This window comes from Thunnus albacares, chromosome 20, assembly GCF_914725855.1.
Source record: "Thunnus albacares chromosome 20, fThuAlb1.1, whole genome shotgun sequence".
Classification (NCBI taxonomy): Eukaryota; Metazoa; Chordata; class Actinopteri; order Scombriformes; family Scombridae; genus Thunnus; species Thunnus albacares.
In genome coordinates this window covers 7,655,967-7,682,452 of record NC_058125.1, presented here as the reverse complement: position 1 = coordinate 7,682,452, position 26,486 = coordinate 7,655,967, and the positions used below count along the sequence as shown (strand labels likewise).

The 26,486-nt window shown below is 39.0% G+C and overlaps 2 protein-coding genes across 7 annotated transcripts in view; one reads left to right on the top strand and one right to left on the bottom strand.

The window, feature by feature from the left end:
- Positions 1-15: 15 nt before the first annotated feature.
- Positions 16-20,716, bottom strand: frmpd2 (FERM and PDZ domain containing 2). Of its 4 annotated transcripts, none has more exons than XM_044338698.1 (31): positions 19,528-20,716; positions 16,437-16,561; positions 16,011-16,174; positions 15,760-15,825; positions 15,478-15,657; positions 15,273-15,348; positions 15,087-15,174; positions 14,668-14,824; positions 14,353-14,424; positions 13,037-13,211; positions 12,773-12,908; positions 12,525-12,663; positions 11,590-11,742; positions 11,326-11,511; positions 10,983-11,142; positions 10,586-10,784; positions 10,136-10,236; positions 9,786-9,866; positions 9,332-9,439; positions 8,484-8,600; positions 8,125-8,300; positions 7,702-7,800; positions 6,458-6,551; positions 5,771-5,856; positions 5,350-5,527; positions 3,039-3,253; positions 2,146-2,212; positions 1,850-2,062; positions 1,639-1,715; positions 954-1,059; positions 16-220 (listed from the first exon to the last, which is right to left on the bottom strand). In XM_044338698.1, the coding sequence occupies exons 2-28, from the start codon at positions 16,555-16,557 to the stop codon at positions 2,025-2,027; spliced, it is 3,432 nt and encodes a 1,143-aa protein (XP_044194633.1). In that variant the 5' UTR covers positions 16,558-16,561; positions 19,528-20,716; the 3' UTR covers positions 16-220; positions 954-1,059; positions 1,639-1,715; positions 1,850-2,024. The 4 variants fall into 4 exon arrangements, with proteins under 4 accessions (XP_044194633.1, XP_044194635.1, XP_044194632.1 ...); XM_044338700.1 differs by having other exon boundaries at positions 16,437-16,558; XM_044338697.1 differs by lacking the exon at positions 19,528-20,716 and having other exon boundaries at positions 16,437-16,593.
- Positions 20,717-21,644: 928 nt separating this feature from the next.
- mapk8b (mitogen-activated protein kinase 8b) overlaps positions 21,645-26,486 on the top strand; it is a 29,456-nt gene continuing 24,614 nt past the window's right edge. Inside the window, exon 1 of one of the 3 annotated variants that reach the window (XM_044338387.1) lies at positions 21,645-21,722. The gene's annotated coding sequence lies outside the window, so the exon portion shown is untranslated. Of the gene's footprint in view, positions 21,989-26,486 lie in introns of all 3 variants that reach the window. The other 2 variants (XM_044338388.1, XM_044338386.1) reach the window with 2 other exon arrangements.

Sequence of the window (26,486 nt, the reverse complement as noted above, 5' to 3'; positions counted from 1 at the left end):
CATAGAAAAGTTTTATGCAGGTTAAATTCCTCTTTAATAATGTAGAAATTCACATTTTGTTTTGTCATTTCTAGATACAATAAAAGTTTTGTTTGGTGGCATTCTGAATATCTGTAGTGTTTTGAGTCCTTGCCAAACTTTATAGCAAAAAAAAGAAAAAAATCTTTAACAATTTAGTTCAGTTTTCTTCTTCTGTTGGTATCAACAACATGCTGATTTCCTGTGAAGGAGAGAAGAAAAAAAAATTAGTTTCCTTGTTGTTTCCATAAGAAATACTCTTATCTGAGGAGTAAGAATCAGCATTGATGATTACTGTTTGCAGCACAGAGGAAGTTTTATTACTTGTAGTAAACTGCTGCCACCTTGTGGCTAACAGATGAACAGCTAATGCAGTAAAAGTTGTTCAGGGCTCCCTTCTGACCAGTAGGTTATGTGAAATCACGGATCCCATGAGGGTTATGGGCAGAATCTCTGTTGTTGGCCTACCGACCTAGAATGTTATAAGCTTTGAGATGCTCATGTGGAAAAAAAATCTGTGTCTGCCCGTAAATACAGTAAGACTGTATGATTCATTACCATGAATCAACAAGACATGTCGTTTTTTTTTTTTTTTAAACGAATAGAAAAGCCAATTGCATTGATTTGCATAATTATATCTACAAAAGAATGAAATACTTAGTAAAATCAGCTGCAGTTTTGTTTACTGATAGTAAAATATCTTTATCGAGAACTTTTCAAAACTCAAGTTACAAATCATCTTCATTGCACACAAGGCAGCAAAGTAAAATCAAGAAATTATAAAATCATTAAACTTCATAATAAAACAGATAAAACCAATTTCAGTAAAGTAAGATAAAAGAAAAAAAAGAAGGAGTAAATAAGAGAAAAATTCCTGCTGAATATGAACTCTAAATTCTGTATGTTTAATATTCTTTCATTATCCAGTCATTCACCTTTGCATCTGGTTATTCTCCTCATAAATCCTGAGGGTTTCACACACTGAAGCCCACAGTCAGCCTCCGACCCGTCTGCTGTTACATCTCTTTCTTCAGTATGATACTGTAAGAAAACAGACAAAACATGCTCATAGTAAAAACCTCATATAACATGACTGATATTTTATCTCAAGTCTACAGAATGTAATCATACATATTTCACACTTAACACCTTGCTTAGTATAAAAGATATATTTTTACATTTGGATTTCATGTTAGTTTAACACCATAACCATCCTTCTGCACAATTAATTTTCTCCTAAAATCAATTAAGATATAGAACAACACAGATGGATCAAGTTATCACTCAGTGCAGTGACTAACATCAGTGACAAACATACTGTTTGAGAAAACAGGGCACTTTTTCTATCCCATAATTGTGCTCAAGAGTATATTCAAGATGCTTCTGTGTGTGTGTGTCCCTGTTAGCAAGACCACAACTAACATGAGAGAGGATCTGATTACTTTGGTAATATTTGTTATGTTTCATGCCATGTTGTGTTACATCTTACATTGTTATGTCACACTGAGCTACATTATGTCAAGTCACAGCATGTTGTGTAATATCATATTACAATATGCTACATGATGTGAAAGGGTGGTATGTTGTGTCATGATTTGTTATGTAGCATGACTGACTCACCGCAGTGCTTGATGTGATTGCAAAGATCATTTTATCCCTCTGGACTGTTCAACACTATTAAACAGACTCCCTGGTGTCTGTTCCAATGACAAAAGGTGAAAATACAATCAGATATGACAACACACAATGAATATAACTCCCACTGGTTGGTTATCAAGACATGTTGTGTCAAGTCAAGTCACATCATGTCACACTGACAAACATCACTGACCTTTCTGTAGTGTTGGAGTCTGTTGATAAGATCAGCTTAATGCTCCTGTTTGCTGATCGGAGTGCTCATATCGCCCATGCCGCCCTCCATCACCAGCTCCTGATTGATCAGGAAGCACAGTGTTGAGTCTGAATGTCCACTGAATGTCCACTGTTGTTGGCGCTGTATAACTCACTCATGTGCCAGTAAACTGATCAATGGAAGGAAGGATCCCTACAGAAAACACAAACAGGTGAGGAAATGAAATGGGTGCAAATGTGTATATGTGAGCGTATGCAAAAAAAGTATGTGTATACCTGGGGCAGGCCGACAGAGAGTCAGTCGGACCTCAGGGGGCGAAGTCTTAAACAGCTTTAGCACCTTCTACAGAAAGATAAGACAACTATGAACAAGTGTTTATACAGATAACATTATTTCTTGAAATATATTGAAAAGACTTTCTGTGGCAAGTAATGACAGAAAATGTATAAACATCAGGTTACTCTCAATAAACTGATTTTCCTGTCAGGGTGTAAAAATCTATCAAACTAAAGAAAAACAATCCCAAATGTTAAAATGGGAGTACAAATACATATTCATGTGAAATGGTGGTGAGAATATTGAACCAGAACTGATCAGTCCTGCAATACTTACACATTCAACTACATCATCTCTATCTATGTCGATAGAGTGAAATTAAACTATTTTGATAACCGTTTTGAAACATTTTTTTTTTAAATGCAAAAACTGTCTGGTTCCAGCTTCTTAAATGTGAATATTTTCTGGTTTCTTTAGTCTCCTATGACAATAAACTGAATATTTTTGGGTTGTGGACTGTTGGCCCAGACAAAACTAGACATTTTAGATTGCATCTTGGCCTTTGGGAAACTGTGATTGACATTTTTCACCATTTTCTGACATTTTATAGACCAAACAAGTAATGGATTAATCAAGAAAATAATCAACAGATGAGTCAATAATGAAAATAATTGTTAGTTGCAACCCTAATCAGATATGACTGAGTGTATAAGTTCAACTCACAGTCATGTACCAAACTAATACATCATGAAATGAAAAGAACAAATTTCCCAGGGTGAATTAAATTCACATGCCCAGTAAATTGATTGTGGGACAAATCAAGGATTACCAAGAGATGAATACATATGGATGAGTTAAAAGGTAAACTTTTAAATTTAAAATGTGCACATACTGGATAAGACAGCTCCTTGAGCGACTGGCCATTGATGGCCAAAAGTACGTCTCCCTCCTGGATCCTGCCGCTCTGCTGGGCCGGTTGGCCAGGGAAAAGCTGCTTAATCCGGATGAGACTGCCAAAGTCCCGGGTAGGTGGATCCAGCTCACACATGAGGAAGCTGAAGCCCAGGCCGTTGGCACTCTTGGTCAAAGTCACTTCCTGGGTGTTGTCTGAATGTTTTGGAGGTGGGAGGATGGAGGATGGAGTCCGTAACGGGACAATGAAGCAGATGTAGGGAGGTCAGAATTTGAATGGAATGGAGAAGATAAGGTGGATGGGGACAAATGGAGGGAAGAGGAAGTTTGAGATTTGTGAGGAGGCAGAGAGATGGCACACAAGGGTAGAGCACAATATAAAAATAAGGGAAGAGAGGGAAAAAAATGAAGGTGAATTAATAGGAAAATTCATTACACAATGTTTATTATAATAAGATTTATTTTTCTAAGCTTCAAACATATGAGACTGAAAAAGTAAAACCTAAAATACATAACTAAAAGTGACAGTTTACAGCTCAGTCAGCCAAATCACATGTAATGTATTATTATGTGAATGCAGACTTTATGCAGATCAAGACCTGACCTTGTCACTCCCCAAAAGGACACAACAAAGTCAACACAGCTGGGATTGGGGAGTGACCACAATAACTATCCCTGACAAAATGAGACTCATAGCCTACAGGTGGATGCTAGGGTGGGGGTGGGGCTTATGAAATGCTATTTAAATTGCAGCGGAAGTGCCATCAAGTGAGTGCAAAGGTTACAGGACAGTTTTCAGGTGTGCAATGTGTGCAATGAGGCAACTGGCAAAGCAGTGCCTGTGAGTAGACCATTAATGGGTTTACACCGCCATATAGAAAAGGGTGCGGAGTATGTTACAAAGGAGTAGCAGCAGGCTTAAGTTGTCTGCTGAACTACAGCAGCTTGCTGACTTTGCTTCTTTTAGGTGTACAAGGCCTTTTTGTCACTTTAGTTAAAGCAATATTAAACATGTTGGGGAATATGCTTATTTGCTTTCTTGCAAGAGTAAGATGAAAACTCACTAATTAACACTAATTACAGAATATATCATCAGTTCACTACATAGCCCCATAAAATCTCACCTTGCCATTTTTTAACTTCATTTGTGTACAGATTATAACATGTTTATTAGTGAGCTTTAGGGATGCTCGTAGATGGATTTTGTTACCTTTGGATGGAGCCAGGCTTGCCGTTTCCCTGTTTCTGGTCTTTATGCTAAATTAAGCTAACCAGCTGTTAGCTGTAGCTTCATGTTTACCATATTTGGTATAATCTTCTAAGCTAACTGATAGCAAGAAAGCAAATTTCACAAAATGTCAAAATATTCCTTACAAGCAGGAAACAGTTGGCCTCATTTTACAGTGTTTTGACTAGAGCACAGTCAGTGTTGACTACTGGTAAGGGATGATTTTAAAAGGGTAAGTAGGCCTACGTAGTTTTTTTGATTACAACATTTGCCAGTTGAAAATATGAGCAAACCAGATTCTTTTGTTCACAAAATCTACATTTTGTCATCACTGGAAAATGTTTTTTTCATGTGAAGATAAAAAATACTCATTTTAAATTCAAAATAAAGAAATCATTACTTGCATGTCCTCCTCAGCCTGTTGTAGACATAATTAAAGGTAAGAGCAAAAATCAATTATTACACCACTTTGAGAAAAACTAACCACTTCTCATGATGTTAACTTCTAATGGATGGATAAAATGGATGAAACTGTCTCTGTATTATGTTAAAATGAGTGATCTACCTGTTTGATCTTCAGAGAGAGGAGAGAGGGAAGATGACAGATATAGAAGGACAGGCCAGAGGATAAGAGAGGCCAGGGGGATAAGAAGAGGAAGGTCAGGGTCAGCAAAGGAAGATCAGGATGAAGAAGAGGAAGTGTGTGAAAGTTCACCTTCATGCAGTCAGACTAGCCTGGCCGCCTGGTCGGCTATTAAAGCACAAAACAGCTTAGACGGCAGGTTCTCTCACGCAGGTTTTTCCTCAGCAGTGTGAGGTTTTGTGACATTATCTTCTGTCTCTCTGAGGGAACTGCAGATCAATCTATTGGCAAAATTTTCATTCATTATGGGAAGATTGCATGAGCACGAATGCTGTCATACTCACACAGCCGCAAATACTTCTGAGAAGTTTCCAAAAGGAGAATCTGAGCTTTGTTTTGTTTTGTTTTTTTTGTTGAGACTATTACATGCATTGTGTGTGCTTAATTCAGTAGGTCTGAACCTGAGCTGAGGTCTCCTACCGTTAGTAGAAAAGCTGTAGTCCGTGGGCCGGTCAGGGGCCGTTTGTGGAGGAGTATTAGTGGACGAGGACTTGTTGAGCCTCACTTGGCTGGTAGGTGGACTGATGCTGCCAGTGTCTGCACTTAGAGAAACTCTGGGCAGGTGTATCAACTCCCTCTCCACCACCATGGTTACCACCTGGAGGAGAGGAAAATGGGGGGGAATGGTAAGAAATTGTAAGAAAGCACAGAGAAGATGTGAGTGATGGTGAGGGAAGAACAGGAGAGGACAAGAAAGGAATGAAGAAAAAAACAGAAGAAGAAAAAATAAAAGGGGTAATGGAAGGGTGTGGTTGGCAAGTTAGGAGTTGCAAAGAAGGTCACCACTAGGAGAAATAGGTCATCTTTTGTGTCTAATCATCAGTCAAATGTTGTTCTTTACCTCCCCAGTTTTAGTCAGACACTCCACAGCCTGCTGGTAGGTGAAACCTTGAAAACTAATCCCATCCACCTCCAACAGTCTGTCATCTGTAACAGGACAAACAGACAGATAAATGATATTTTACACTCATATTTTCTCCCTCTACTTTAAGTGTTTTGTCTCATTTCTACTGTTGGCTTTGTGCTTTGGAAGTGTCAGCTAAATTCCAAAATGTCGACAAAATTTCCAGTCTTAATAAGTGTGGAATTATAGTGATTAAGTGTTAAATGAAGCGTTGTTTGTTGACACTATTGGAACAGTTATGGCTCTGGGGAAGCTGTTGAAAACAATGATATGAATTATTGTTTTGTTTCTGCCAATGCATCCTGACACGCATGAAATGTGTTTATGCTCTTTGGATGGATGCGATAATTAAATTTTTCAACTGTTGTTCTGTGTGTGTACGTGAACTTTAGACCTAGATGATGTGCCTATTAACCAACATAAGGTGTACCCTACATTGTTTTTCTGCTTTTTTAATGTTTTTTTTTCATCTGAATGTAAGGTGTAATATTGTAGTCATAATTCATATTGAAGCTTGTTAGTTGATTTTGTTTCCCTTGGTCCCCTGGGGGAATAACTGAGGCTTTATGTACACTTATAGGTTTTCTTCTTGGCATTATTGGATGTGATATTTCGTTGTGATACCTGTATGTAGTCGCCCATCTCTCTCAGCAGCCCCTCCTGGAACGAGGCTCTTGATGTAGATTCCTCCATTTGGAAGGTTTGTGTCGACACCTCCCTGAACAATTCATGACAAAGTCTTTTTAGTTCAACTTTCATTCAGAACGTATCTGTGAAATACTGCCACTGAGGTGGGAAAAAGGGCTTTAATATATTTAGATTAAGACAGTCATGTTTAATGCAATATTTGTTCCAGTCAGTGGTGGAAATTGAGTGTTGAGTGTTTCAATTTCCTTCTATTTTACTACTCCACTACATTTATCTGGCATCTAAAATGACTAGTTACTTTGCAGATTACAAAACATATAATAATCTCATAAAATGTGATGCATTGTTATAGATTAAACTACCCAACAGTATACAAAGTGGTTTAAATTGGTTTTACCTCAACTAGCTTCAACATTAAAATGCTTGGAACCATTTTCCAATGAAGCATACCTGATAAAGGGTTTAAAAGTTGTAAGTAATGGATTTATTGATATTAAATAATATATTAAGGCATTATAGATTAATCATAACCTTTGGGTTTTCAGGTAGTAAAAATTCATTTTGCTGGTGTATTCTTCTTTGTAAGAGGTCATTCTGCATAATTAGTACTTTAACTTTTGACACTAAAGTGCATTTAGCAGATAATATTTATTTACTTTTACTTAGGACAATTTTGAATGTATTTTTACTTTTACTTAAGTAAATGAATACTGATACTGAAACTGAAAAGCAGCTCATGATGCAGTAGTGAGCAGTGTGAGTAAGATAAACTGGACCAACATTTCTCTCAGTCTCTAATCTTGTCAGACCACAGATCAGATCGCGTGAAAGAGACTTTGTGACCTACTGCTGGAGATGACTTGCTGCACTAATTACCCTCCCTGACTGTTCAGTGTAAATGTTTTCAATCAAATTCTTACATGTAGTTGAGGACACATTAGTTAGACGGATACAGGGTTTTGCAGGCTGATGCCAAAACCACTGCTTTTGGATCAAAAGAATATGTTGTGTAATCACCATGTTCAACATTTGTAAAATTGATTATTTTTATGCTAAAAACAGATACATGATTCATCTTTTCCCCCAAAAATGTTATTCTTGTGATGGTGGAAAGCATCTGAAACTGTGTAGACCATCAAAAGACACAGTAGTTTTTAACTCCAACTGAAGATTTTACATGGAAGTCAGATTTATTAGATTGATTTGTGTGGGTTACTCACTGAGATGCTGATGCCCAGACTTCCTGATATCTTCCTGAGTGCCACAGTGATCTCGTCCGGCCTCACATTGTTCATAGAAGGAGACTGTGGGCAATCATCCTGAAACCAACATGGACAGTAACAACATCCAGTTCAACGCTGTCTCTGTCTGTCTGACTGCGTACACACCTACACACTAATCCATCCATGTATCCAGACTATTGGCAGTATTGAAGAGACAACAGATCAGATATTTACTGTCCCGAAGTACAAAATTACCACAGTAGTGACAAGAATTGTAAGTTAATAATATTTGACAGGATAAAGAAAAAGACTTATGTAGGAGGTACAGTACAATATAACTGATATTCATGTGGCCACCTATATGGGGTCTTAAACATCATTAAAATAATTACAAAAACACCTGAGCTGTTAGGATTCTACCTGTGCACTGACGCGTACTTCTGGGGGGACATGTAGCCTGTTGCTGGTCTTCGGTGTCATCATGACCGAGACAATCTCGTCCAGGTTGTTGTCTCCTGATCTGCCGTCTGTCGGTGAGGTATGTGACTCGTGATTCCTCAACACAGGAGACCGCACACTGTTGGGACTGAGGTGGACTGGGGATAAAAATGACAGATTTTAGTCTGTGATTTAGTAAGTGTTATACTACTTTTTTTTTTTTTTACATTTTACTGATTTGTAACAGGTGCATTAGTAGAGTAGCAGATGTGTAGAGGAGTTCTAGGGTCACAACCACATTATTCTCACACACATTCAGTAACAACACACACACAGAGCACCTTTTGGCTGTGAGATAATGAGCTGCACCTCCTCAGGGCTGCTCTGCATGACCTCTGCTGCCTCACTGAAGGTGACGCCCTCCAGGCTGATGTGGTTCAGAGAGATCAGACGACCACCTGAAGGCAAAGGTCACAGTGAAATGGTGCTGGTGTCCAGTGACGGTGTAGCGGTGGAGACCTACACCCCCAACTCTTAACCTCACATGTGACCCTAATCTACTAATCTTCAGATAATTCAACATACATGAGGAGTTTGCTTCAAATTTCCAAAAGAAAGTAATAAAAATGACAGATTAACAAAATGAGTTCTATTATTGATACTGAATCACATACCTCAAATTTACAAGCCTTTCTAAATGCTGAAAAACTGAAAAAATAACCTAAATATGAACCGCCACCCCCACTCAAAGTCATGTCTCTCTCATGTTAACTATAGCTAACTATATTTACTTGATTATTGGCTGATGAGGACAAAGTTTGATTTCTATTTGGCAAAGGAACAAACAAACTTCAGTCATACTACATACTGGATTTTTGAGTCCAATACTGATATTTGAAAGTTTAAAAAATCCAATTAAGATATATCAGCTGATGGTAATTTTTAAAAACATAAATAATCATCATACAGATACTAAACAGGACATTGTATAGTTGAAAAATCAACCTGTCTGTGCTCTCTGGTGGACAAACTATATAATGGAGACACTTTTTCTAAATGGCCACAATCCTATTTGGGCATTTCTGTACCATAATTTCTTACTTGTCAGCCAACATATACACAGATACCATTATATCTGTAAGTTAATAACAACCAATAATAAAGTAAAACTGTCAATGTGATTCTTTACCCGTCCGTATTCGTCCATCCTTGTCAGCAGGTCCACCAGGCACAATGGAGGCAACAAAAATCCCCAAGTCATAACGCCCCACTGTATCCTCTCCCACTATCACTATACCTGGATGGACACAAACCACAGAGAAGTAAAAATACTTTTCAAATGGAGAGAGAACCTTCCTTAATGCCTTGGTTTTTCTTTCATATCCCTTCCTGTTTGTTAATCCTGTTTGTCTTTTTGCTCAGAAAGGAAGCCATTAACAATCATTTCCATTCTGTTAGCTAAAAAAATCCATCTAAAGCATTGATTTTTCCTTAAACATGTCAGTATGTTTTTCCACCAGGAAACACCACTTAAATGCAAACAGCTGTATGAATGTGCACAAAACTGCACTAGCTCATCAAACATAATATCTGCATTAAAACAGCTCTGTCTTAGTGTTTGTAATAAAGTGGCATCAGCTTACCCAGGCCAAGCTTCGGGTCTTTCTTTAAAGAAATGCATATGACTTCTCTCTCAGACGATGATCCCTGTTTAGTTGGGGTTTCTGTGAGACAAAGAGGTACAATATCGCATAAACATTAACTGATATGAAATGTAGTCTTGCCTTTTTTCTTAAACGATGCAGGCACAATGTACTAATAATGAAATCTGATGACCACAAAAATGTTCAGCTGTCACTAGGGTTACAGTCAAGTAGTAGAGCAAAGAACTAAAATGCTTTTGGGAGGCCATTTGTTGACTAGTGGACCTGTAGTTTTACATTGCATATGCAGGCCTTCAGTCAGAGAAGGTGAGCAGAATAGTTGGTCGTACCTCTGGCTGCTGGGGAGCTGGAGTGGGCTTCAGATCCGCTCTTCTGAGAGCAGGCTGGGGAACGCATACCAGTGCTGCTGCGCTGACTGCTGGAGCAGGTGCTGCAGAAGATACACATGAACAAAGTCAATAAAAAAACACAATTCTATCTGCTGTCACTTAATGAAAGCATCAACATGTTCTCTTCTGACCAGTGCTTTTGATAGCATGATCTAGCCTCAGAGGCTTGGCTTTAACTCATGTAAAGTCTGGAATGAGAGTCAGTTGGAGCCAGGGATTTTTTGGAGCCTGCATCTAGTAGCCATCAGTGGCATTTCACTTTAATGTACTTCTGAAATGCAAGACTAGATGCTCCTTCACCTTTACTGTAGTTTAGTCGTGCCAAAAACGACAGATTTCATGTGAAATGTGGGGAATATGGGGATATATGAGAACTGATGACTAATGTACCTGTGCTCATTGAGGCTCTGGCGCTGCTGTTTGATGCGGGCCTCAATCCTGGCTGTGACATCGTCACACAGCTTGTTCAAGGACTCGTCCTGAGGTGTGGTCAGACCACTGTCATCTTGCGGCGTCTCAGAACATGAGTAAGACTTGAGCTGGCTGCTCTGAGCACGGCAGACCGCTGCATACTGCACAATGTTCTCCTCTGAAGGGAAAAGAAAGTTCTCTTGAGTGATTAAAATTGTTAGCAAAAGACCACCAAACTGTAGGGTAGGTTTTGATTTTGTCTTTTCTTCTCAGAGGCAGAAAGAGACAAGAAGTCCACAGAAAACTGCAACAATTCTTGTGGAGTTGTACATCTCAAAAATAGGTTTTGGCAATTGTAATTGGTGCAATAACTGACCTGAGACCAGGCTGTGGCTGAGCTGGCGAGAGTTCATTTCATTGTTAAACTTGTGCTGGGATGAACAGAGGTTACACAGGTATTTGGCTATCTTCGACCTCTCTGTGATGAAGGTGTGCTTCTTCTTGCTGCCCCGGCTCTCTATTACAAATTTGCGCCTCTGTAGGAACATCAAGGAAAGAGTTTTAGGGGATAAAAAGGAACACAGAGAAATATCCAATGTCATTACAAACCAGTAGTTTCAGATTTTAGTTTTGGCATCAATTTGATTTGAATTTCTTGGTATGTATTTCGTCCAGAACTACCTGTGAACCGACAAAGCCCGTCCCATTATTCCACTTACATTTGAGGAAATGGTCGCTGTCTCCCTCCAGTAGAAAGCCTGACTGGTGGATCGGCAGCCACCTTTAACCTCGTAGACGATGACTCCTTTGGCACAAACCCCGAGGATAATCTCTCCTTCTAAAGGCTTTTTGTCACGCGTCACTTGGTAGAACAACACTCCGTATTCAGGCAACTGCTGACACACCTACAGGGAGAGAAATATCAAGCCTACAGCACATCACTAGATATTGATTTTTATGATCAAAATTGACTATTTTGCTACCTTGAGGAACTCCAGCTCCGATTCATCGGTGAGCATCTGAGCATTGTTGGTGTGAAGCCGTAGCAGCTCCCCTTGAACATAAGGCAAGGCACGTCTCTCCATCACACTCTTGGAGACATACTGGTCAGGGCGGTAGTAGTTCCTACCGTACACCTAAAACCATTAAGTAGATTTAAGTATTTTATTAATAGAATCAAATCAATGTATTCATATAGAATACATCAGCATGTTTTTAAAGGTGTAACCTGTAACATTTTGATGGAGAATCTCAATTCTGCTTTAAGAGAGAAAACAAATGCACATAAGGAGATAGAGAGAAGTGGTAACATCTTTTTTGTGGCAAAAAGCCACAGGATTTATGAGAAATGTAGTCTTAAAGATACAGTAGCATTTAATCATCATCATCAATCACCAATAATATGAAATAGACGCAGCCACTAAGTCTCCAACATGGACACATTTGTTTCCAGTAATTATACAATTACATTCTACTCAACAACAGTTATTTGTGTTGTTGCCTTTAAAGGGGAACTATAGTAATAATAATATCTTTTATGGTGGTCAAATCTGAGAAAATAATCCTGATGATGTCACAGTGATGTTATCAGGGTTAAGTAAGGTTTGTAGATTAAACATTTATAACAGACAGACTGACTAAAAAACTGTGGGCGTGAAGTTTGAAAGATGTCAGGCAGGGAGGTTCCAGGGAACGATGCTAGTTGGATGCATTATGGGAAATGTTGGATTCAGTGTTTGTACAAAAAGTCAGGATTTCTCTGCTGCTGCTACATCGATTTTGACCATCCTTTTTGAAAATCTTTCTCTCGTGAGTCACCCAACATTATGGAAGTGCAATGCTAAATTACTTTTTCAACCCATATGGTGACTATTCCTTAAAACTATACATTTAGTTAAAATAGCTTCAGGTGCACAACCTCAGGCATGCAGTCTCCATACTCCGCCTGCAGGGCCAGAGCTCCGAGGTACAGAGCAGTCTCCTCATGGCAGGACAGCCTGTCCTCCAAAAGGTCTTTCCTGAGCTGGAGGTAGTACTGATGGCGGGTCTGTTTGTGCCTGATAGAGAGAGGAGCAAATATTTGAAGGATTCTGGATGATTTCCGCACTTATTTTGTAACCGAGGACTAGTTCTTTTGGTAATGAAAGAAGAAAGAAAGATACTTACAAAAGAAGAGAAATGTCATTGACAAAGAATTTGACCCTGAAGAAAAGGACAAAGGTGGATGTAGGCACTTTCTTCCAGCTATCTGGAGCAACTTTGGAAATCTTGGTGTCGTTATCCACAAAGAAAAACTCATTATCTGACCAGAGAAGAAAGAAGATGTGAGTTGACACATACCATGGGATAATATTGTATGAATTATTAACTACACCGCATCCACTGACTCACTCACTGACACATCATTTTGAAACCTCTCTGCTTCTTTACCATCAATGTAAGCCAGGCCGAAGTAGAAATGTTCCATTAGGTTGGAGTGAGCCACTATCATGTCAAAGACGTCTCCTCCTCGGGATTTCACCTCACATTTCACCAGGATGGTTTGACCGTTTGGCATCACCACACTCAGCTCTCTCTGTGTGGTTTGAGATTTGCCTTTCTTTGACTGCAACAGAGAGAACAAACAATGGGAGACAGAGTGACAATACTGTTGTAAATTCATTTTAAAAAATGGGAGGGAAATGTGGGGATTAATAAGCATAATACGGTTGGGAACCTGGTGAGGTGTACTTGCAAAGTACAATTTTTATTCAACACAGTTTTATGTTTGATTGTGGTGTGGCAAAACTCAACAGATGTTTGTTTAGGACAGGTGTTACTTCAAGTAAGTTGTACTACAGTGCTATCATTCTCTGAAACATCAAGATTAGCAGCGATGATGGATGTGGGCAGAGGGATGTCGCAGTGAACTGACACACCTTTACATCAGTGCAGCAAGGTGAACATTAAACCACTAGAGATGAGCAGATTTTATCGAGGTGTTCAGTTACTGTTTAATTAAGTTTGTGTAATTGGAAAAACTTGGCCACTGTTCTTAAAAAGTTGTCAGATTTCTCCTTAATTATCCATGGAAATTGGTTTGTAAAAACATTTGTTGTCATTGTGTGGACCCTTGAGGTCTAACAAGCATGTTGAATGTAGAGCTGCAATGATTAGTTGATCAACAGAAAATTAATCTGCAACTATAATCGACTAATAGTGTCAGTCATTATTCAAGCAAAAATGCCAAATATGCTCTGATTTCAGCCTCTAAAACGTGATGATTTGCTGGTTTTTTCTTTGCCATATGAATTTAAACTCTTTAGCCTTTGGACAAAACAAGCAAATTGACGACATAACTGTGGGCTCTGAGTAATTTTGAATGCTATTTTTTTCCCATATTTTAAAGACCACCATTAATCAAGAAAATAATCTGCAGATAAATAATTGATGATGAAAATAATTGTTAATTAAATTTCTAGTTTAATGGATTCACTTTTTTTTAACTAACTTTTGTAACTAACTTTTTTTTTAATGTTTCTTGGTGCAATACTGCTGCCAACTGTCATGTTACGTGTCCGTCCTCGTGCATGTGCATGATACAAACAAATCCGGGAACCATTCATAAATACATTGCTCCATAGCACTACTAGTGGTCAGAAACTCCACAGTGTAACTTTAAGCATCTAAGACAAGACCAGACTGCCCCTTTTAACTATTGTAAAAGTCATAATCACAGGATTTTATTTCTTTTTTCAACAACTCACCAAGATGGATCCAGGCAGCTCCAAGACAACCAGCGGCTCATCTAACATTCTGATAAACTCAGGACCCATGTCCTGCAACAGAAGACAAGGCAAATGAAAACTGCCTCCATCACAAATTTTTGATGAAAACTGTGATGAGGAATTTGCTTTGTAACTTGCTTTAAAATACATCAATTTGCCACAAGTACAGCATGTTCAAAGAGGAACTGTACAAATGGGAACAATGGCTACCATTGGAGAATAAAATTCAAATTTCATGAAATTTTGTAAATACCACCAACATGTAATGTAATATAACTTAGTAATCTGACTCACCTTGATTTTCTTCTCGTTCAGACTCATAGTGGACTCAAACTGTGTGAGGGATCTGGAGTTGGTTTGTCGACTGCCGTCCATGTACGGACTACAGGGGTTGCGGTTCAGCTGCTGCCAGCTGCCATAACTCTCCCTGTGTCGAACTCCCGGGGGAATCCTGGAGAAAAAAATGAGTTTTCAGTTCTCAGTCTGATGGGAAGCGAGATCTGTCACTCATGAGATGATAGCTTGCCAATCAGACATGAGGCATTTGATGGCAGTAGTCTGGGATTGCCTCCTGTGGTGATTTTGTCTTCCCTGCACAATTTATGTCTCTTTTCTTGTTCTGTTTTCTTTCCCCCATTGTTTTAATCATTTAACCAACAATACGTATGATTTGAATTTCATTCATTCTGAAGTAAACACATGTAATTTCATACCCGATGGGCTCAGATGGATAGGATGCTCCTGAGAACGTCCTGGAGATCTTCTTCTTCAGTGCCCACGTTGAGTTGCTAAAAGATCCTCCTGAAAAACATATTGTAATACTTTCATATTTGCCTTGACAAAACATCTAAAAACTTTTTCTCTGTCTGTGTTTTGAATCTGACCAAAAGGGATCTTACTGTGTAATCTGTCTCTGATCATCTGACTGCGATCTGTCAGCTGGGATCCATTTTCCGCCATGGACACATGATCAACCTGCAAAAAGATCACTGTCCAGCTCAAGAAAACAAGCAGGAAGTCATCAGTTAAAGCAAAACCAAAAATCACCAAATCTAACCAGCTGAAATCAACCCTCTACACACATCCCATCCAGTGCCCACTCACTGAGTTTCGGTAGACATCCTCCACCAGCTGCCTGACAAGCCGCTCCGCCGGAGGCAGCATCAAGGTCTTGTGGTGCAGTTCACAGGTCTCTAGTACTGTCAGCAGGTCATTCCGCCTCACCACTACATCCTCGCACATGCTCAGCAGCAAACCCTCCAGCTCTGTGCTCAGCTGGACCGGCTGGGAAGAACAGGAAGACGGCAAAACGGATGAGGAGCAAGCACTGAGAATGCGTTTGAGAGATTCGAATGTGAGGTAGGAGACAGAGAGGGTGCAAAATACCTGGTTTTGAGGTAGCTGATAATCAATGCACCAATAAAGAGTCATCCCCAGGGAGTACACAAGCATCTGATGGACAGTAGAGACAGAAAATGAGTCAGATATTAGCATTCTAGCTAAAGTTCTATTGTCTTTGGGAATGTGATTTAAATGTTAAATCACACACAATCACGGGAATAATTACAAATCAGGGCACATACATATAATCTCCATATTCTACCGAAGATCTACAGATGATTTTTTGTTTTTACAACCTTTTCAGCTGCAGTCCTGGTGGAGGCAGCGTGGCCCTGCTGGACCTCGGGAGCTGTGAAGGAGGCCACATCTTCATATCGGGCACAGCTCTTAAAGGCCAGACTCCCATTGGCTGACAGTAGCACCGAGCCCGGGCTGAGCACACTGCACATGTTACCTGAACCTAAACAGAGAGCAGAACAGAAACCGGTGACATTTACCAACTCGAAGGATTTGATAAGTTTGCCATTTAGGGAGAGCATATTTTGGTGAAAGACATTAGGGTTATCAAGTAGGCAGCATGTTTTCTTGAATTAAGTTCTCTTAAGTGCAATGGGGGGAGGGTCCAGTGGAACAAGAGGTTAAATGCTGCCTAAGAAAAGAGCCATGTAGCCAAATAACAGGTGGAACTGGGAGGAAACAGGAGTCGCTGTGTGGTTGGTTACCTTTTTTAGAAATGTCCAGTAAGGCCTCAGTGGTGGCGAGCAGCAGACACCACACCTCATCCTCATCCAGCGGTGAACCCCGGGCCTCCAGCACCTCTGCCAGGGTCACAAATGTACCCATCCTGCTGGGAAACACACACACGACAGAGACATACATGCAGAGCTGCAGACCTTTCCAGTAAAGGAACACCAGTAACAGGATAAATGTAAGCTAATGCTCCATAATCTGTCCTGTCAGATGTCTGTGTTGATTTATGGCATAGTTTTAGATATAACTATAAACTACAAAGGAAAGAAGTTGAAGAAGTTGGCTGCTTCAGAAAAAAGACCTGATTCTTTGATTTTCATAGATTGACTTGACAGGAACTGGAACATAGGAAAGTTGGTGGCAACTGAGCAGATGCCTTACAGTGTCATTTCTCAACAAAGAGGCTGAATCCCCTCATGGACAAGAACACTAGAAGTAAGACACAGAGAGCGTTTAAAGGTCAGAGGTCGGAGTTTCAGACAGACAAGCTTAGAGTATAGTGGAATTAGATCTAATTGGAAACAAATCCAACACTTCGGTTAATTGCTTCTCATACGAAGTAATTGTTGCACGTATAAACCTGTTGAATGGAGAGCTTCTATGTGATGTAAGGACTTATTAGATTTTCTTTTTCAATTGATTAATCCAGATGAATGACTGAAAGATGCCAACATGACACAGTTTTAGTTTTCAAAGACTGCAAAAAGAGAAACAATGATACACTTGTATATTAAGTCTTTTGTTTGATGATCAGTTTTTTTAAGGTTCCATACAGAATCTCGTACCAGTTTAGAGTCTGGTGGTTAGGCCTGGTGTTGAGCAGTATTAAAGCACTTATGTGCTTACGTTGAGGGATTTCTGAAATGGTAAGTTACCTTGAGAGGCTTCCGGTAATTGAAAATATCCGGTATACTGGTGACAAAACATCATTAGTTCAGGTGAAACCAAGGACTGTCATTCATGCGTGTTGGACATTTTATGTCATCACTGTGTATTATCTCACAATTCTACAAATATATTATTAGTATTAGATACTCTTAAGTTAGTTAGGGACATTCTTAATAAGTCCTTATTTTTGTCTGGTTTTAAGTGGAAAAAGTTGTAAAGAGCATTACAGATATTGCTCAAGTATGGCTTGTTAAATGAAGAGAATACATAAGGATGTATTACTCAGCTATTTCTTTCAGAACTGAGAAAACTTGTGGGTGAGTTGGGTGGGACTTCCTAGCTTCTGTATGAAACAAAATATATGTTTTAAGTATGGCATGGGTGCACACTTTCTACACTTGTTCTTCAGTCAGTTGCCTCGGCCATTACTGTTTCTCACTGATCCTTTTTCTCTGTAATTATCTGACACAGGATAAAAATAGTTGGCATTATAAGCTGTTATGAGGTTAAGAGATGCATGTATGCCAGTAGTCTCAGTAAGCTGCACTGACACCACTACTAGCAAGCATTTAATGTATTTTTGAATGGTTCATGTAAGAATTAGCATAAATCAGCATACACAAATACCATCACTGAGAAGAAACTGTCAGAGTCCACCTGCATGTACACACACCTACATGTCATCAAACTACATTTTGCAACTGGGTCAAATTTGAAACTGTAGGATTACTTTATGGCACAAAGCAGGAGGAAGGTACTGATCTTCCAAGAGGGCAAATTGAGGTAAAGCTTTCATGATGTTGGACAAATGATCACTTCCATGTCGTAGAGGAGAAAATCTGACTGAGGATATTTTTGCAACATGAGGCCACTGAGGTTTGCTGCAGCTAGCGACACTGATGGCACTGGCATTAGATGAAAGCTGCTGAGAATAACCAGATTACCATGAGGTGTTTACATTGGTTTTAGTAATCTGAGTTTTCATTATTTGTTTGATGATGAGATTAACGTGCGGATGCTGGTGCTGTAGCCTCCAGGAAGCATCTTATTATAACTGTCTTATCACTTCTCTGAGGATAAGAGGAGGAAAATGGAAGAATGTTGTTGGTGTTTATTGTCCTTTTTTGCACTGATGGTTTTATGTCTTTAATTTACTTTAATAGAATTAACAATTCTCACTACAACTTTCCGTTCTGATGTTTAGACTCAGTATAGAAATGCTGCTTTGCATCCAGTTAATTCTGACACATGAACACAGTGAAACCCTGACAAGGAGAATCCAGACATGACGCAGTAATTCGATAGATTGCCAAGTAACCCAGCTCTGTTAATCAGGTTATGTGTACTTTGATTTAATTCAAGCGAGATGACCATAGCTGACCTGTTGACATAGTAGCTGCTATAGTCACAAATAATCACATTAGCGAACATATAAATACAAATGATTATACCAAATTGTAACGGCTGATTTGAAATGACTGTCCAATGATAACTGATGTTTAAAGTTCTTGCTTAAACACATTAAATCATAGTAGAAAAATGACCAAAACTGATGAAGAAACATGATTTTTGGTCGGCTTATAAAGTCCTGGTAGAAAAAAAGAAAAAAATCCTTCAACTAAATCATAACATAACTCATTCCACACACAAAGTATCTATGTTTGTATCACGCTCCACTGCCACTCCCTTCACACAAAACATCTGACAATGATTTCAGTTGGGAATTGAGCAACCAAACACATGTTGACTTGATAAATACTTTCATTTATCAAGAGAACGAGAGAAAGAAAGAGTACACACAGCTCTTTTTCATTTGCCTTCTTACTCAGTGTGTGTGCGTGTGTGTGTGTGTGTGTGAGAGAGAGAGAGATGGCTTCGAAGCCTTGCACAATGGCACCTTCTAAGTTATCTCAGATCAATCCTTATATTGTTGATCCCAGTCCCTAGTTGATATATATATATATATATATATAAATAATAAAGAAGAAAAAGCCATTCTTCTCAATGGTAATAAATATAGTTCTAATAGCTCATTCTGTACCTGAGTGGAGTCGTACAACAGCCAGCACTGTGTCTGTAAGCATCTATCTCAAGGCCTACAGGTGGTTTGATGAGTAATATTCACACCACAAACATTACAACTTGTTTTTTATTTTTACATGTTATGTGACCTACCTTATTTCATCCGGTATCTGAAGAGATTCCTCTTAAGTTCCTTCAGACATCCGCCTCTTTGAATCTAATCCTTCCTCTTATGCATTCCCTGCTGCCATTCTACCCCCCTCTCCCTCGTCCGGGTGTTTCTGTCTGTCATGGCAGCCCGTCACATACTGTCATTTCCTCATGACGGATCAATTGTCTCCACAGAAAAGACACATCAGCTCCATAACATAGTTTCCTCCGGGCCCGCAACTAATGACGTGTTCTTTCTGTGTTTTCCGTCATTTTCAACTATTTTTAGCCTGGAGACATAAGAACATAATTGGATTTGCAGGGCAAGCTAACGGCAGATGGGGCAGCAAAGGACCAATCCATTGCAGGCGGCACTGTGTTAATCTGATGTTTCAACCACAAGTGACACATTAATTGTCCCACTTTCTATTAGTCCCTTACATAGATTACCACACAGGTGATCGACTAATACATGCCGCTCTGAGATTAAATAGATATTATAGAACATGCTACAGGCTTATGCCCCTCTGTCATGAAGATTTTCACTTAAGTAAAAGTAAATAAAAGTGCCATATTGAATGTCAAATGTAATTAAGAATGAATCTGTGGATGGATCATCTGAAGAATTGATATTGATGTGATGTAACATTGATGCATTAACATGTAAACAGTACGTTTTAGGTAAACTAGGCCTTTTATATCCTTTCATGAGCTCCCTTGGTGTTTGTTTCCATTAAAAAACATGCAAAGTAAAAAAGTACAATGGTGAAGGGAAGTAAAAAGTGACATTTGACCTCTGAAATGTGGTATAAAGTCACAGTATCTTGGATGTTGTTTCTGCTTTTTTTCTGTTATGTGCATAAAAAGGTTAAAAAATTGTGTTCCAATTATCTGCAATTTAATAGGTTTTCTTGTCCGCATTCTCACCTGGCAGGGTCAGCCACATCATCTAGAGATGTCTTGTAGCTTAATTAACTTAATTTAGTCCAGATTTACGCCTCTGTCCTGTTCAGCCCAATATTAAGGATCCGACATGTAGAACATTTGTCACCTTCTTCTCAAATGGGCTCAAACTTTCTTCATTGTCAAATTTGACACCTATCATCATGCATAAACACATTCAACTCTAGTATGCTTATCTGAATCCTCAAAAACTGGTGCACAGATATCATCTGTATGAGTGACGTGACCCTAAATGAAACATTAGTGGTGGAAGAAATACTCAGTTTCTTTACTTAACTAAAAGTACAAATAAAATTATATAGAAATTCTATATTAGAAGTAAGATTCCCTCATTTAAAATTGTTTGGTTGTTCAGGTAAAAATTTGGCCCCTGTGACTGATATATTATATTATATTGTTTTTATAGAGTTATAAACCTGTTCTCAACCTAAGGGTCATGACCCCTCTAAAGGGTCATAAGATAAATCTGGTGGTTCATGAGACAATTAATGGAGTAGGAAACACACATAAAAACAAGGTTCTGGTTCACAAATTTACACTCACTTTTGAGAATTTTCTTTAATCCTAATAATGCTTTTTTGGGGGGTGAAATAACATAATTGTACCTATTTGAGCCTTGAACAGATATTTAAATCAAACCATCTGAGAAGTTTAGGGGGGAAATGTTTTGATTTAAAAAAAAGTATAAACGCAAGTAGAAACTGTTCTTTTGTTAGGGGTCACAAGCCAAAAACATTGGGAACCACTGGTTTAATCTTTAACAATGAGTAGTATTTTACAAGTTTATGGTATGTTTCTGTTTAAAATATTAATCAGTAACTAGTCCAGCTGCCAAATGCAGTGCCTGTGCTGATTATTGTATTTGGAGTACGGTAACTCAGCTTTATTAATGTGGCTGGCACTGCAGTGAGACAATATATCAAATCAGTCTATTTGGGCATTCAAAATCTGATATACTACATTAATTTGAATGATTTACAGGCTACATGCGTTTCAAAAACGTTCATATAACGTTTGTATCCATTCATGTATACGCTGTGAATGTATTTTAAAACATTTGTGAAAATACACTTGCAATAAACATAAAATATGCCGTATCCTCCCCTTATAAACAGCGTCATTGCAAAACGTTGCGAAACCGTCGCTTCCGCTTTCCCGGAGCGACTTCCGGGAACGCGCAGGCGGTCTTGAACGCCCCCCTGGTCCTCATTGTGCAGCCGAGGAAACATCGCAAGGTTGGTTTCGACGACGTCGGTATGAAATGGCAGAAACTGCGTGTGTCACGGAAGCACAAAGATTAGGTTACGAAGGAGCTACACATGTATTTTGCGGTGATCCCGGCCTGCTAGTGTGAGGGGAACGGGAGTGTATCCGGAGGAAAAAAAGGGATTAAAGTGCTGTTTTTCTCCAAAAAAAATCCCCCCAACGTCCAGGTTGTGTTGTGTGTCCGGGCAGCGAGCGGCGACTGCGGGTCGACACTGCTGGAATTAACCGGAGAGGGGTGAGCTCCACATACGGATTTTCTTTCCTCTCTTTAAGACGTGTTATTGTCAGTCGTTGGGGGATGGTAACAGCCAAATATGTGTCACACACGTTACTGTAAATAGGTGTTACTATAATGTACATGGTGGCAGGACAGGTCTGGCCTAACTGGTAGAAGGCAACCAGACTGAGTGACTACACTACTGTAACCTACACAGTCAGTGCTACACACACATTAGCGCTGCTTACACTGTAAACTGTGAACCGGTTGGTGTTGCCGGTTTTAAAACTAGTGAATGGTTCAACAAAAATACCGTGACCTCCAGCGTGTGGTCACCCAAGAACAATAACATCCTCCGTGTGAACAGAAATCACATATTGATGCCTTTGAATACACCCTGTTTCCATGCGGCTCACATCAGCTCGCTGATATTTACTGCCGTGAAATGATCTCATTAATATTTCATTTTTTAAAGGTGTTCCTATGGCTTTACCCTGATATATCCAGTTAGTATACTGTAGCAGCATAATCTCTGGATTCAGTAACAATATTTGGCTGTAGGCAAGGCTGCACTTTCTCTGTTTCTGTCTTATGATGTGATTATTCTGATGTTATTGGCCTCACTGACCTGCAAATTGAAAGGTGAACGTGATTATCCAGTCTTTGACAATTGCATAATGTTGCAGTTCGGTTTATCTTCGTTGCAGCAATTAAATGGTGTACAACGCTTATAATAATCTAAGATAGCTTATCAAACCAGGGGATCAAATGTTAAGTTTCATAATCCATCAAATGATCTATGATATTATTAACTTAAATGAGAATCGTCTGATCAAAGGTGGGTTTTCACAGGTTGCAGTTAATGTGTGTGTGCATATTTTATCTATAGTCATATTTGGGTGATGCAGCTCCCACACTGCACTGCACATTGATGGCGAGGTTTTTGAAACAACCTGCCAAGAGAACAGTGACGGTCAGCCAAAAAGCACCAAGAAATCTGATTCCTGCACCAAAAGCCAAAGGTAGCCTGCAGAGATGGGATTATGAGTCCTGGCTAACAGATGATGAGCCCACTGTCGTACCTGGGGGTCCTATTGGTTGATGCTGATAGGTTTTTAGGCCTTTTGACTTGTGAATATTAGATCATTTTCATTTTTCTAAATGGCTGAAACACGGTGCCAACAGTGTCACCACTGTCTGTCTTTCTCAGTCCTAAAATGCTAATATTGATTGGACTGTGTGACTCACAGGTGTATACCAAATTTGCCTTTATAGGTGAAGTCAATACTAGCTATAAAAACAGGTGACACAGTGACGTGCTGCTCTAACCTGGCAGCCAAGAACATCCCTGACACAAATAAAGCAAACCAAACAGCATGCCACAGTTCAAACAGTCATGGGTGAAGGCGAAGACAGTTTCTTTGAGAAAGAAACACCACTCTCTCGTGTCTGTCCACACCTCTGGGACAAGCTCAAATTCCTTCCAGTAAGATGTGATGTTGCTTTTGTTGCAAACCTGTTTGTGCTTACACCTTGTGTAGCTGTTCAAATGAGGGTTGTTGTACAAATTTACAAGCGCAATGGAATATTTGTGGTCATTATCAATGTTGCGTAGGGCTGGACAATACGGCAAAATATTTTTACCAGAATTTTTTTTTCATATTAGTAGATATCTTTAAATCTTAAATTCAGTTACTATTAAATTGAAGTTTTTTTTTAAAGCTTGTAATCGCCTAGTTGTAAATTCAGAACCTGAAAAATGACACAAAAAAAATCAGTCTCTTCAGGAAATTACGATTTTGTAATTGCAATTATTGACATAAAATTCAAGAAATCTCTGCAATATTTGCGAGGTTTTGTAGTTTTGCTAATTTCTGCAATTTTTCTGCATGAAATGGACAAATCAACAGACGGCTTGTGATTTGGACCAATTGTCGCATTTCGAGTTGTGATAACGAACCTCATCGCAGTGTGCAACTGGTTTGCATTCAGGTAGTCAGAAGAATACAAGTTGATGTGTTGTTCAGACAGCAAAGATGGACGTCATCTACCTCAAACATAAAAATAGGCACTATGTTTTTATGAAACTATAGTTATAGTTATGTTATTTTAAAGGCATTATTGACTGATTTTATTTGGTGATTTAATAAAGGCTTATAAATGGAACTCATCAAAATATTTTCTTTTTTGATATAACTTTGAGTCCATGGTTCTCAGCAATGAAATACAGTTGTTTCAGTGATATGCAGTATGCTTTTTTTTTATTGAAGAAAGTGATTACATTGGTAGTAGTTTTTTTAAAAATCACAGTATTTTCCTTCGCTTGCAATTTTTCCCAATTCCCACAATTTTACTTCAAACAGATCACATAAAACGTCGCAAATTATATCAATTTTTTAGAAAAGCTGCTGCAAAATCAAGTATTTTTGTCTGCAATAATCACAAAAAAAACTCTGCGAAATCCTGGAGGGACTGTTAACTATTGAATTACACAGAAATAAACAAAAAACTTATTGTCAGTATAAATCTGTGTATATGTGTGAACATATATCACATAGTAATGCTACGGTTTGTTACTGCAGCGTTTCTCTGAGAGTCTTACTGCATGATCCAAGGGATACGTCCATTTGCTGGTATTGAAGATTGTGCGACTGCACTCTGCGTACCAACGACGCCCTACAACGCCCTTTTTTACGTTTAAGATTGTTACGACTGTTGAGGTGTCACTTCCTGAAAAAGTTTCTCATTGGGAGTGCTTGGTTCTTCTATGATTAGCACAACTAGCACACTTGCTAAGGTTGCGTTCAGATTACACTCTGTTTGGGCCAAAATACCGCAGATTTGTTCCTCCATACAATCAGGCGAGAAATCAGGTTTGAGGCCTCAGCTGGTACCAACATTTGGCACAGAATGCGCCTCATATTGGCTCTTATCAGCAGCCGAATGTGAGTGGTTCTCTGATAAAATCTAACCCCTCACAAATTGCTGGCTGGCTCAATCAAGGGCGCTCAGATAATACAAACCTGTTTGATATTTGCAAGAATGTGTCTGGTGAATTCACTGCGTTCTGAGTGGACTGGACCAGACTTGTAGCCAGTGAAAGACGGATCAGCTCCGGGGTGAAATGGTGTGATGGACAGCTGTCGGAGAGAGGCTAGTGTAGATATGGACAGGACCGCCAGGGCTAATGTACACCCACCTGTGCAAAAGCCATATTTGACGCTTTTTTTGACACAGTTATCTGTTCTTTTCTGTCTGCTTGTCAGAGGAATTATTTGCTCACAGACGCTTTCTCTGTGGATTTTTAGTGACGGTGGCAGCTGTGTTTGCTGAAAAAGCTGATGCAGCTGCAACTTTGATGCCTTAATATTCAGATGTAGGTGCTCTTCTGAAGAATTATCAATAGATGTGACCGGCCTTTGTGGTCAGATAAATGTAGATGTAAGCTTTTGTCTTTCTCACACCCACGAACACACAGACCGCACGATCAGTGAGCCTACAGCTCTCATTCACTAATTCGCTTTATTGCGTGCAACCCTGGCTGTATGATACGTGATGTAGGGCCACACAAACAGTTGAATCGGGTCGACAGCCCGACACACTCTGTCATATCACTCAGTTCCATTTTCACATGCAGCCACAGATCCTCCAGTCTCACAGTAACCCTGATATGTGCTGCTCTGTCTTCAAACGGGGGAGAGAATCATGTCACACTGCACGCTGAAGCTCAACATCAGCTCAGACATATTCTGCAGTGTTTGCTTAAGCTTACATAGTGAATAGTAAATACTCTCTAATGACGTTTCCCTAAAAACATCTTACAATTGGATTATATGTTGTTCATGTCAGCTAGATAGTGCTGATAGTACGGAGTGTTTCTCTTTGCTGTTTTCTTCTGCCTAAAAAAAAAAGTCCACTAGAGCTGCAGAAATTAGTCGATCAATTGACTAGTCAGTCAGCAGAAAATTAACCGCCAACTAATTTAGTGATCGATTAATCATTTTGAGTCAATTTTTAAAGGAAAAATGCCGAAATTCTCTTTCCTTTTTCTTAAATGTGAGTATATTCTGGTTTCTTCAGTCTTTGCGTAGAGAACAAAACAAATATCTTGTTTATAATAATCTTAGGTTGCATAATGGAAATGGAAAACATTGATTATCTTCTTTCTTTATTTTTAACATTTTATAGACCAAACAACTAATTGATCACTTGAGAAAATAATCAGCAGATTAATTGATAATTAAAATATTTGTTGGTTGCATTAAAGTCCTTATGCGTCAGTCAGTTTAGAGCTGACACACTTGATTAAACGAGGAGTCGATTGACAGAAAATTAATCAATAGCAATTTTGATAATCTATTAATTTCTTAAGTAATGTTTGAAGCAAAGATGCAAATTTGTTGATGATGATGAGCGCCTAAAATTTTAGGATGTGTTGTTTTTCTTTCTCTTTTCTAATTGTACACTTAGTACTTTTAGGTTTTGGACTGTTGGTTGGCCAAAACAAAACCTTGGA